The sequence below is a fragment of the Sapajus apella genome, unplaced genomic scaffold, assembly GCF_009761245.1.
Source record: "Sapajus apella isolate SASKATOON/1434 unplaced genomic scaffold, GSC_monkey_1.0 scaffold25, whole genome shotgun sequence".
NCBI lineage: Eukaryota > Metazoa > Chordata > Mammalia > Primates > Cebidae > Sapajus > Sapajus apella.
In genome coordinates this window covers 15,380,363-15,392,445 of record NW_022436965.1, presented here as the reverse complement: position 1 = coordinate 15,392,445, position 12,083 = coordinate 15,380,363, and the positions used below count along the sequence as shown (strand labels likewise).

Sequence of the window (12,083 nt, the reverse complement as noted above, 5' to 3'; positions counted from 1 at the left end):
CAATTCACCAGTACTTTCTAAGGCTGGCATAATGAAATGGTTCAAAGGCTAGCTGGGAGTGAATAGTCTTTAATTTGAAACTCACCAAAATCAGTTTCAAGGCTATTTGTTTATACTGACTTGGATCTTATTCTCCAGAAATTATACAGATACCAAATCATAACAAACAATATCAAAAATGATCTGACGTGAGTTAATGATCTTGTGGTAGAAAGAGACTCATCTTAATTCGCCAACCTGTAGAAGTTTTGGCAAAATGGTATTCTTCCTGAGTGAATTAACACGTAGCCTCTCATCTGCGTATTCATAGGCCATTTTTCGTCTCTTCACATCACGCCACATTCTCCAGTCTACATAGTAACCTCGAACTTGGCCTGAAGCTGATGAAGGAACCATCTGAAAGAAAGAGGCAAGTAACACGTGAGGGATAGCCAGGCCCACATTCTGAATGTTCCTCAATCCTGCAATTCCCTTTCTGCCACTGTTTATAACCTAGTATTCTTTTAAGAGTTGTTTTAGATCAGTTTAATAATTTAAAATAATAGACTTCCTAATTCAGAATAAATAACTATTGTGGAGATATATTAAATCAAAATCATAGCAATGTAATGCCAATAACATATGTATTGGAAGGTGAAAGACTTAAGATTTCCAGTAATTTTTATTATTCTCTTTGACCTGTACTTAGGCCAATGGTCACATGGTTCAAAAATAAAAAACGTATAAAAAGACACACAGTGAAAAGTCTCCCCCAACCTCATTCCTCACCTGCCCAGTGACTCCCACACCCCACAGGTATGCACTGTTTCTAGTTTCTTGTATAGCCTTCAGAGATTTGTGTCTGTATACACTCCCCTATTTTTCATTCTCTCTCTTCAGTTAACAATATACCTTAGAGATCTTTCCATATCTGAATGTAAAAAGCTTCCCCATTTTTTTCATATTGCATAATCCACTATATAGAAGCATCATAATTTCACATCCCACGTATTGCTGGACAGACTTACCTCACTATTAATCATTAAAAACAATTAATAAGACAGTATATTCCTTGTTGTGTCACATTTTTGTGGTGATAGTGTATAGTTCTCACTGACAGTATAGGTAAAGGGAGTACAGATCACAAGAAACTTAAGTCTCTCAAAACAGAGGAAATATTACATGTTAATTAAACTGCAGCTATAGAAAAATGATGGCTTCCATCAGAGAATACTACAAATACCTCTATGCAAATAAACCAGTAAATCTAGAAGAAATGGATAAATTCCTGGACACTTACACCCTCCCAAGACTAAACCAGGAAGAAGTTGAAACCCTGAATAGACCAATAACAAGGTCTGAAATTGAGACAGCAATTAATAGCCTACCAACCAAAAAAACTCCAGAACCACACGGGTTTGTAAGGTCTTTTAGGAGGACTGACTGTGCCATGGTAACCTCTGTGACCTGCACGTACACTCCAGATGAGTTCCTGGAACTAGAAAGTCTGAAGTAACTGGAAAACCACAAAAGGAGAAGAAATGTCCAACCCCTGTGGTGCCTAATTAATTTTGAGACATTCTTCTATTGTTCCTTATTCCCACCTCCACTGATAAAGCAACTGGACTTTGTAACCAACATTGGCCAACCTTGTAACTCCAGACCCTACAACCCCATCTCAGCTTACAAAAACCACCCTGAACTGTAACTTTGGTAACTTTCCACTGCCTACCCCAAACCTATAAAACCAACTCCTATCCCACTGCCCTGCACTGACTCTCTTTTTGGACTTAGCCTGCCTGCACCGGGGTGAATAAACAGCCATGTTGCTCACACAAAGCGTGTTTTGCGGGGTGGGGTGCGGGGTGAGGTGTCTTCATTCAGAGCATGCTTTTTAACATTTGGTGCCGAAACCTGTGACAGGGGTAATCCTTTGGGAGATTGACCCCCTGTCCCTGCTCCCCCTCTATGAAGAGACTCACCTGAGACCTCAATATTTCAGCCCAGCAGCTCCATGCGGAATAGCTCTCTCACCACCTTCAGATCCGGTAAGCAGTCTCTCCCTCTTTCTCTCTCTTTTCCTTTAAATCCTTCTACTTCTAGGTAGAGAAAAGGAGACAAGTCTCTCCCTCTCTTTTCTTTTAAATCTTTCTCCTTCTAGTAGAGACAAAGCTTTGAGACACTATCCGTGTAGGGACAGAAGAGACAAATCTCTCCCTCTTGCTCAGAAACTCCAACCTTGGTCACGGACTCGGGAAGACAGTCTTCCCTTGGTGTCTGGTCAATCTTGGGGATGCCTGCCTTGATCACTCAGGCATGCTACAGCCCAGGATTCAGTCAGGGCCGACTACTGAAGACCCTGGTAGCTGCTCGCTCCTTCTCCTCCTCTTCTCTACTCCTTTCCTTAGAACTTCGCTACGGGCAATATACTGCCCTATATTCCTCAGTCTTCGCCTCTAGCCTGCATCCTAAAAAGCCTAAAACCTCTTCAGCTGTCGCCTGATCTGAACCCAAACATCTAATTTTTCCTGTAATACAGTCTGGCCTCACTACAAATTAGACAACGGTTCCAAACGGCCAGAAAACGGCACTTTCAAATTTTCTATTCTGTAAAACCTAGACAATTTTTGTCAACGAATGGGCAAATGGTTTGAGGTGCCCGACGTCCAGGCCGTTTTTTTTTTTTTTTTTTTTTTTTTTTTGGTGGAGACAGTTTCCCTCTGCCGCCAGGCTGGAGTGCAGTGCCACGATCTTGGCTCACTGCAACCTCAGCCTCCCAGGTTCAAGCCATTCTCCTACCTCAGCCTCCCGAGTAGCTGGGATTACAGGCATGTACCACCACGCCCAGCTAATTTTGTATTTTTAGTAGAGACAGGGTTTTTCCATGTTGGTTAGGCCTGTCTCCAACTCCTAAGCTCAGGTGATCCACCTGCCTCAGCCTCCCAAAGTGCTGGATTACAGGCGTGAGCCACCGCACCTGGAGCAGGCATTTCTTTTATACTCCAATCCCTCCCTAATCCCTGCTCTCAATGCAACCCATCCCAAATTTTCCTTCTCTCCCTTCAGTCTGCTCCTCCTGCCTCTGCTAGCAACCCAGAATCCTCCTTGCCCATCAACCCTTCTGCTCTTTCTCCTCCCTTCCTGTCCAAGCCAGACTCCAATCCAGCCCTTACCCCCACCGCGTGAGACTCCCTCCTCTTTCTCTGCCCACAGCCCACCTCTTTATGCCCCTCCTGTCACCTCCCTGCCGCACACCCAGTCCGGCTTACAGCTTGGTCCCATGGCTAACTCCTAACTGCCCCTGCCAATAATTCCCCCTTCGAGAGGTGGCTGGAGGAGAACGAATAGTTAGGGTGCATGTTATTTTCTCTTTATCTGACCCTTCCCAAATTGGCCAGTGGTTAGGCTCCTTTTTATTAGATCCTACTAAATATATACAAGAGTTCCAACATCTAACCCAGTCCTATAACTCACCTGGAGTAACTTAATGTCATCCTTACTTCTACTCCAACCCTGAAGAATGATTAATATGTATTTTATCACCCGATCAGCCCCTCACATTACAAAAAAACCACAGAAATTAGAATCTGTCCCTCAAACCCCACAACAAGAATTAACCCTGCCCTCAAGGCGTTCAATGGGGAAAAAGCTGCCTGGCGGCAGTGCATCTCAGAACTACAGATGCTTGCCTCTGCGGTAAGACAAACCCCAGTCATACCACTGGCTCGTAAAGACTTCAAAGCACCCAGACTGCAGCATCCAACTGTCCCTCCCAAACCTTGCTTCAAGTGTTGGAAACCTGGCCACCGGGCCAAGGAATGCCCACAGCCTGAGATTCCTCCTAAGCCCTGCCTGGTCTGTGTGGGGTCCCCACTAAAAGTTGGACTGTCTGACTCATGTTGCTGCTCCCAGAGCTCCTGGAGCTACAACCCACAGCTCCCAGATCAAATCCTTCCCAGATCTCCTTCGCTTGGCAGCTGAAGACTAATGCTGTCTGAACACCTTGGAAGCCCCCTGGACCATCACAGACACCAAGCTTTGGGTAACTCGTATGGTGGAGGGTAAGTCTATCCCCTTCTTAATCAATATGGGGGCCTCCCACTCCACGCTGCCTTCTTTTCAAGGACCTGTCTCCTTGGCCTCCATAACTGTTGTGGGAATTGATGGCAAGGCTTACAGGCCTCTCAAAACTCCCCAAGTCTAGTGCCAATTGGGCCAACACTCCTTTCCACATTCTTTCCTAATCATCCCCACTTGTCCAGTTTCCGTTAGGCCAAGACATCCTAGCAAAATTGTCTGCCTCCTTAACTATTCCTAGGCTACAGCCATACCTCATTGCCAACCTCCTCCCCGAACCTTAACTCCCTCAAAAGCTCCCCTTATACCGCCTACCTTAACCCTAGGGTGCAGGACACCACCTCCCCATCCCTTGCTACAAGTCACTTACCCCTCATCATCCCAATCACTCTTATCCTGCTTAACACCAGTACCCCATCCCACAACAGGCTTCAAAGGGACTAAAGCCTGTTATCACTCGCCTATTACAACATGGCCTTTTAAAGCCTACAAATTCTCCTTACAACTCCCCTATTCTACCTGTCCAGAAACCAGACAAATCCTATAGGCTAGTCCAAGACCTTTGCCTCAACAATCAGATTATACCTCCCATCCGTCCTGTTGTACCAAACCCTATACCCTCCTATCTTCCATACCCATAACTCACTCTTCTGTTCTTGATCAGAAAGACACCTTTTTCACTAACCCCTTACACCCCTCCTCTTAGCCTCTTGTTGCCTTTACTTGGACTGACTTTGCCTTTACTCAGGGAGTTTTGAGAGGCCTGGAAGCCTTGCCGTGAACTCCTACCAGTCCCAGCAGTTAACCTGGACCATTCTTCCCCAAGATTTCCTCTTCACACCTCACACACTTACTTTCAGCCCCTCGCCTTCTCCAGCGTGATGCACCCTTTATTGAAACCCCCATAGTAACCACTGCTCTTGGACCTGACTTCAACCCAGCCTCTCACTTAATACCTGACACAAACCCTGAACTCCATGACTGTATCTCCCTAATCCATATGGCATCCTCCCTATTTCCTCATATTTCTTTCTTTCCTATTCCAGACCCAGACCACACTTGGTTTATTGATGGCAGCTCCTCAAAGCCCAATCGATCATCACCAGCAAAAGTAGGTTATGCAATAGTGTCTCTCACATCTATTATTGATGCTGCTATGTATCCCCCTTCTACCACTTCTCAACAAGCTGAGCTTACTGCTTTAACCCATGCTCTTACACTTGCAAAAAGACTGCATGTCAATATCTACACTGATTCTAAACATGTCTTCCACATCCTTCATCACCATTCTGTTATATGGGCAGAAAGAGTATTTCTTACTACACAAGGGTCCTCCATTATCAATGCCCCCATGATTGAAACTCTTCTTCAAGCTGCTTTACTTCCAGCCAAAGTCGGAGTCATTCACTGCAAGGGACACCAGAACCCATCAGATCCCATTACTCAAGGAAACGCTTACGCTGATAAAATAGCAAAGCAGCAGCTGATGCTCCAATACCTGCCACTCATGGCCAGTATTTCTCCTCACCTGTCATTCCCACCTACTCTCCCACCGAAAACTTAACCTGTCCATCACTTCCTACTCAAGGCAAGTGGTTCTTAGATCATGGAAAATTCCTCCTTCCTGCCTCACAAGCTCATTCTATTCTCTTGTCCTCTCAAGAACACTTTCACGTAGGGTACAAGCCACGAGCCTGTCTTTCGGAACCTCTCATTTCCTTTCCATCGTGGAAGTCCATCCTCAAGGCAATCATTTCTCAATATTCCACCTGCCACTCTACTACTCCTCAAGACTTCCTCAGGTCCCCTCCTTTTCCTACACATCAGGCTTGAGGGTTCACTCCTTCACAAGACTGGCAGATAGACTTTACTCATATGCTCCATGTCAGAAAGTTCAAATACCTCCTGGTCTGAGCTGACACTTTTACAGGATGGGTGGAGGCCTTTCCCACAGGGTCTGAAAAGGCCATCGCAGTGATTCTGTACATAATTCCCTGCTTCGGTCCCCTACGTTCATAGTCAGACAATGGACTGGCCTTCATTAGCCAGAACACCAAGGCAGTCTCCGCCCTGGGCATCCAGCAGAATCTCCATACCCCACGCCATCCTCAGTGCTCAGGCAAAGTAGAAAGCACTGATGGCTTTTTAAAAACACATCTCACCAAACTCGGCCTCCAACTTAAGAAAGACTAGACAGTTCTTCTACCCCTTGCTCTTCTCAGAATTCAGGCAACTCCCCGAGAACCCACAGGGTACAACCCCTTTGAACTGCTTCCTGTTTGGGCTCAACCTTATTCCAGACATCAGCCCTCTTGATGACTACCTTCCAATCCTCCAGCAGGCCAGACATGAAATTCCCAGGCTTCTCTAACTTAACCTTTTCTTACCTACTCCAGATATTCAGCCATATGAAGACACCCTAGTCGGACAGTCAGTTCTGAAAAAGAGCCTGGCCCCCCAGTCCCTACAACCTTGGTGGACAGGACCCTGTCTGGTTGTCTACAGCACCCCAACTGCTGTCCGCCTGCAAGACCCTCCCAGTGGGTTCACCGCTCCAGGGTGAAGCTGTGCCCCTCAGACAGCCAACCTGACTACTCCACCTCCGCTTGGAAGTTGCAAGTACTCTCTCCAGCCTCTTCTGAGGAAACTTAAATGCCCTGTTTTTGTTTATACTGCCGGTTTACACTTTACTTTTCCTTCAGGCAATTCCTGCCGATACTTTGTGGTTTTATCCCCAGGCTGCCACCCTCGACTCTCTTTTAGAGTGGTTAGATGATCTTCAGCGGCAAGGAACTCTCCAGCTCCTCCACCCGATTAAGTCCTCTTCTTTTCTTTTATACTCACTCTTAATATCGTTCCCATTCTCCTGCTACCCTCTACCTCTCCCTGATTACCTCCAATATACCAGAAACCTAACCTACTCTCTCCTAGCCAACTCAAACCCTTCCTTAGCCAGAGATTGCTGGCTATGCATTTCCCTCTCCTCTTCCCACTACGCAGCCATTCCCGCCCTACTGACCGATTGGACAAACTCTCCTGTTTCTTTACACCTGCAGACATCTTTCAACACCCCCAACCTGTACTCCCCCAAAGAACTACTCTACCTCCTAGACAGAATCGACAGAGACATCCCAGATTATCTCATCTCGACAGGCTGCTGCTCTTCTATGCACCTACCTACCTAATCTTTCTCCCTATGTCAACTCAACACTGCTCATTCCTGGACTGCTAATCACACAAACAACTATTCCTACTGCCGCTCCCCCATGCATTTCCAGCAATCACCCACTGGAATCCCCCTAGGAAATCTCCCACCCTCTTTGTGTTCCTTTACACTTCACCTCAAGAGCCCTGCTACCTACATTACCCTAAAAATAGGAGCATATGAACTGCACATTACAGAAAAGCCCTCCCTTATTACTAGCAGCCTTAAAAAACATCAATAGCAGGTTTTGCCTAGGTAGGCCTTTAGCCTCTCACTCCACCCTTGGCTACCCTCCCCTTGCCCTCAGACTCTCCTCCAGAACCCTCTTCCTGTCTGCTCATACCCAACCTTGTTAATGAACTTGCATAGTTACTTATAGATAGTACATGCTTCCTCATATACCATGACAACAAAAGCTCTCCCTCCAGTCACCTACCAAACCGCACTACAACCTTTAACAGCCACAGCCCTTGCTGGTTCCCTTGGCATTTGGGTCCAAAGCCCACCCTCGGAACGCTTTCTCAGCTTTTTTTCCTCTGGGGTTCTTCTTACATCTGCCTTCCTACCAACTGGATAGGCACTTGTACCCTAGTTTTCCTCACTCCCAAAATTCAGTTCGCCAACGGAGATGAAGGCCTCCCTGTTCCCCTTGCGGTTCCGACATGACACAAGCGGGTCGTTCCATTGATCCCCTTACTTGTAGGGTTAGGAATTACTGCACTCGGCACAGGCATAGCAGGCCTACCACTTCAACTGTCACCTTTCGTAGCCTCTCTAACGATTTCTCTGCTAGCGTTGCAGTTAGCTCCATCACTATCCCTTCTACAAGCTCAAGTCAATTTCCTAGCTGCAGTTGTCCTCCAAAACCGCAGAAGTCTTATTAATTTACTGACTGCTGAAAAAGAAGGTCTTTGCCTATTCCCTAAGGAATAATGTTGTTTCTACCTAAACCAGTCCAGCCTCGTATATGATGCCATCAGTAAATTAAAAGAAAGAGCCCAAAAGCCCGCTAATCAGGCAAATTGTTATTGTGGACCTGGCTGGACTGGCTGGACCCTCTAACTGGAAGTCATGGCTTATTCCAATCCTTAGTCCCATGATACTTATCTTTCTCCTTCTCTTATTTGGACGTTGTGTTTTCCGATTAATCTCTCAATTTCTATAAAATCGTATATAAGCGATAACCAATCAGTCAATACGGCAAATGCTCCTTCTAAAAACCCCACAATATCACTCCGTGCCCTGAGATCTCCCAGCAGTCTAAATTCTTTCCCATTTTTAGGTTTCTGCGATGCCCCCAATCCCGCCTGAAGAAGCCCTGAGAAACATCACCCCATCACCCCTCTGTGCCAGCCTTCCTAATATTCCACTGCCCTCCACTCTTCATTTCTTTTTCCTTTATATTACTAATATAAAAAGACAGCAATATAAACTCTGACCGTGCCGTGGATGGCATGGCGAACCCCGGGGAACCACATGTACACCACTGGAGGGCCTTCTGGAATTAGAAACTCTGAAGTAGCTGGAAGATCACGAAAAGAGGAAGAAACGATCAACCCCTGTGGCACCTACTTAACTTTGAGACATTCTCTATTGTTGCTTATTCCCACCCCAAATGAGAGGCCACTGGACTTTGTAACTGACTTTGGTCAACCTCGTGACTTCAGACCACATGACCCCCTCCCAGCTTGCATAAAACCACCCTAAACTGTAACTTCTGTAACTTTTCACTGTCCACCCCAAATCTATAAAACCAACTCCCACCCCACTGCCCTTAAGTGACTCTGTTTCAGACTCAGCCCACCTGCACCTGGGCGAATAAACGGCCATGTTGTTCACACAATGCCTGTTTGGGGAGGTGTCTCTTCATTTGGAGCACCCATTTTACCAATACCTATCTTTCTACTCTCTTATTTGGACCCTGTGTTTTCCGATTAATCTCTCAATTCTTACAAAATTGTATACAAGCGATAACCAATCAGTCAATACGACAAATGCTCCTTCTAACACCCCCACAATATCATTCTTTGCCCCCAGATCTCCCAGCAGTCTAAATTCTTTCCCATTTTCAGGTTTCCACGCCACCCCCAATTCCACTCGAAGAAGGCCTAAGAAACATCACCCCATCACCCTTCTGTGCCAGGCTCCCTAATATTCTACCACCCTCCACTCTTCATTTCTTTTTCTTATATATTATTAATATAAAAAGACAGGAAAGTAGGTCTTTTAGACTGATTGTACCATGGCAACCTCTGTGACACTCCAGATGAGTTCCTGCAACTAGAAAGTCTGAAGTAACTGGAAAACCACAAAAGGAGAAGAAATGACCAACCCCTGCAGTGCCTACTTAACTCTGTGACATTCTTCTATTGTTCTTTATTCCCACCTCAACTGATAAAGCAACTGGACTTTGTAACCAACCTTGGTCAACCTTGTGACTCCATACCCTACAACCCTCTCCCAGCTTGCAAAAACTGCCCTGAACTGTAACTTCTGTAACTTTCCGCTACCCACCCCAAACCTATAAAACCAACTCCTATCCCACTGCCCTGCACTGACTCTCTTTTTGGACTCAGCCCGCCTGCAGCCATGCTGCTCACACACAGTTTGTTGGGGGGGGTGGGGCGGTCCCCTCATTCAGAGCATGCATTTTAACAGGGTTCACAGCTGAATTCTACCAGAGTTACAAAGAGGAGCTGGTACCATTCCTTCTGAAACCATTCCAACAATACAAAAAGAGGGAATCCTTCCTAACTCATTTTATGAGACCAACATCATCCTGATATCAAAGCCTGGTAGAGACACAACTAACAAAGAAAATTTCAGGTCAATATCCATGATGAAAATTGATGCAAAAATCCTTAATAAAATACTGGCAAACCAAATCCAACAGCACATCAAAAACTTTATCCATCGTGATCAAGTCAGCTTCATCTCTGGGATGCAAGGCTGGTTCAACATATGCAAATCTATAAATGTAATCCATCACATAAACAGAACCAAAGACAAAAACCACAGGATTATCTCAATAGACGCAGAGATGGCCTTCGACAAAATTCAACAGCCCTTTATGCTAAAAACTCTCAATAAGCTAGGTATCAATGAATCATGTCTCAAAATACTAAAAGCTCTTTATGACAAACCCACAGTCAATATCATACTGACTGGGCAAAAACTGGAAGCATTCTCTTTGAAAACTGGCACTAGACAAGGATGCCCTCTCTCGCCACTCCTATTCAGCATAGTATTGAAAGTTCTGCCCAGGGCAATAGGGCAAGAAAAAGAAATAAAACGTATTCAATTAGGAAAAGAGAAGGTCAAATTGTCTCTATTTGCAGATATCATGATTTATTTAGAAGGCCCCATTGTCTCAGCCCAAAATCTCCTTAGGCTAACAAGCAACTTCAGCAAAGTCTCAGGATATAAAGTCAATGTGCAAAAATCACAAGCATTCCTATACACCAGTAATAGAGAGTCGAATCATGAGTGAACTCCCATTCACAATTGCTACAAAGAGAATAAAATACCTAGGAATACGACTAACAAGGGATGTGAAGAATCTCTTCAAGGAGAACTACAACCCCACTACTCAAGGAAATGAGAGGACACAAACAGATGGAAAAACATTCCATGCTCATGGATAGGAAGAATCAATATCGTGAAAATGGTCATACTGTCCAAAGTAATTTATAGATTCAATGCTATCCCCATCAAGCTACCACTGACTTTCTTCACAGAATTGGACAAAACTGCCTTAAACATCACATGGAACCAAAAAAGAGCCCACATAGCCAAGACAATCCTAAGCCAAAGAAACCAAACCAAATCAAATCAAAACAAAAACAACAACAAAAAAACAAAGCTGGAGGCATCACGCTACCTGACTTCAAACTATACTACAAGGCTATAGTAATCAAAACAGCAACGTACTGGTACCAAAATAGAGATATAGACCAATGGAACAGAACAGAGACCTCAGAAATAACGCCACACGTCTACAACCATCTTATCTTTGACAAACCTGACAAAAACAAGCAACGGGGAAAGGGTTCCCCATTTAACAAATGGTGTTGGGAAAATTGGCTAGCCATATGCAGAAAGCTGAAACTGGATCCCTTCCTTACAACTTATACAAAAATTAACTCCAGATGGAATAACGATTTAAACATAAGACCTAACACCATAAAAACCCTAGAAGAAAACCTAGGCAATACCATTCAGGACATAGGCATGGGCAAGGACTTCATGACTAAAACACCAAAAGCAATGGCAACAAAAGCCAAAATAGACAAATGGGATCTAATTAAAATAAAGAGCTTCTGCACAGCAAAAGAAACTACCATTAGAGTGAACCAGCAACCAACAGAAGGGGAAAACATTTTTGCAATCTACCCATCAGACAAAGGGCTAATATCCAGAATCTACAAAGAACTTAAATTTACATGAAAAAAAAAAAAAAACCCCATCGAAAAGTGGGCAAGCATATGAACAGACAATTCTCAAAAGAAGACATTTGGCCAGGCGCAGTGGCTCAAGCCTGTAATCCCAGCACTTTGGGAGGCCGAGGCGGGTGGATCACGAGGTCAAGAAATCGAGACCACCCTGGTCAACATGGTGAAACCCCGTCTCTACTAAAAATACAAAAAATTAGCTGGGCATGATGGTGTGTGCCTGTAATCCCAGCTACTCAGGAGGCTGAGGCAGGAGAATTGCCTGAACCCAGGAGGCGGAGGTTGCGGTGAGCCGAGATCGCACCATTGCACTCCAATCTGGGGTAACATGAGTGAAACTCCATCTCAAAAAAAAAAAAAAAAAAAAAAAA

The 12,083-nt window shown here is 44.9% G+C and overlaps 1 protein-coding gene and 1 long non-coding RNA gene across 2 annotated transcripts in view; both read right to left on the bottom strand.

Annotated features, from left to right (window-relative positions):
- The window catches only part of MRPS14 (mitochondrial ribosomal protein S14), a 20,967-nt gene that overhangs the window by 3,265 nt on the left and 5,619 nt on the right, over positions 1–12,083 (bottom strand). Inside the window, exon 2 of the mRNA XM_032291335.1 lies at positions 238–396. Within this exon, the coding sequence (XP_032147226.1) occupies positions 238–396 (159 nt within the window). The remainder of the gene's footprint in view (positions 1–237; positions 397–12,083) is intronic.
- LOC116560113 lies at positions 1,455–9,748 on the bottom strand. Its single transcript, XR_004272793.1, has 3 exons — positions 8,774–9,748; positions 7,299–7,300; positions 1,455–1,477 (listed from the first exon to the last, which is right to left on the bottom strand). It is a non-coding gene; the product is annotated as an uncharacterized LOC116560113 (long non-coding RNA).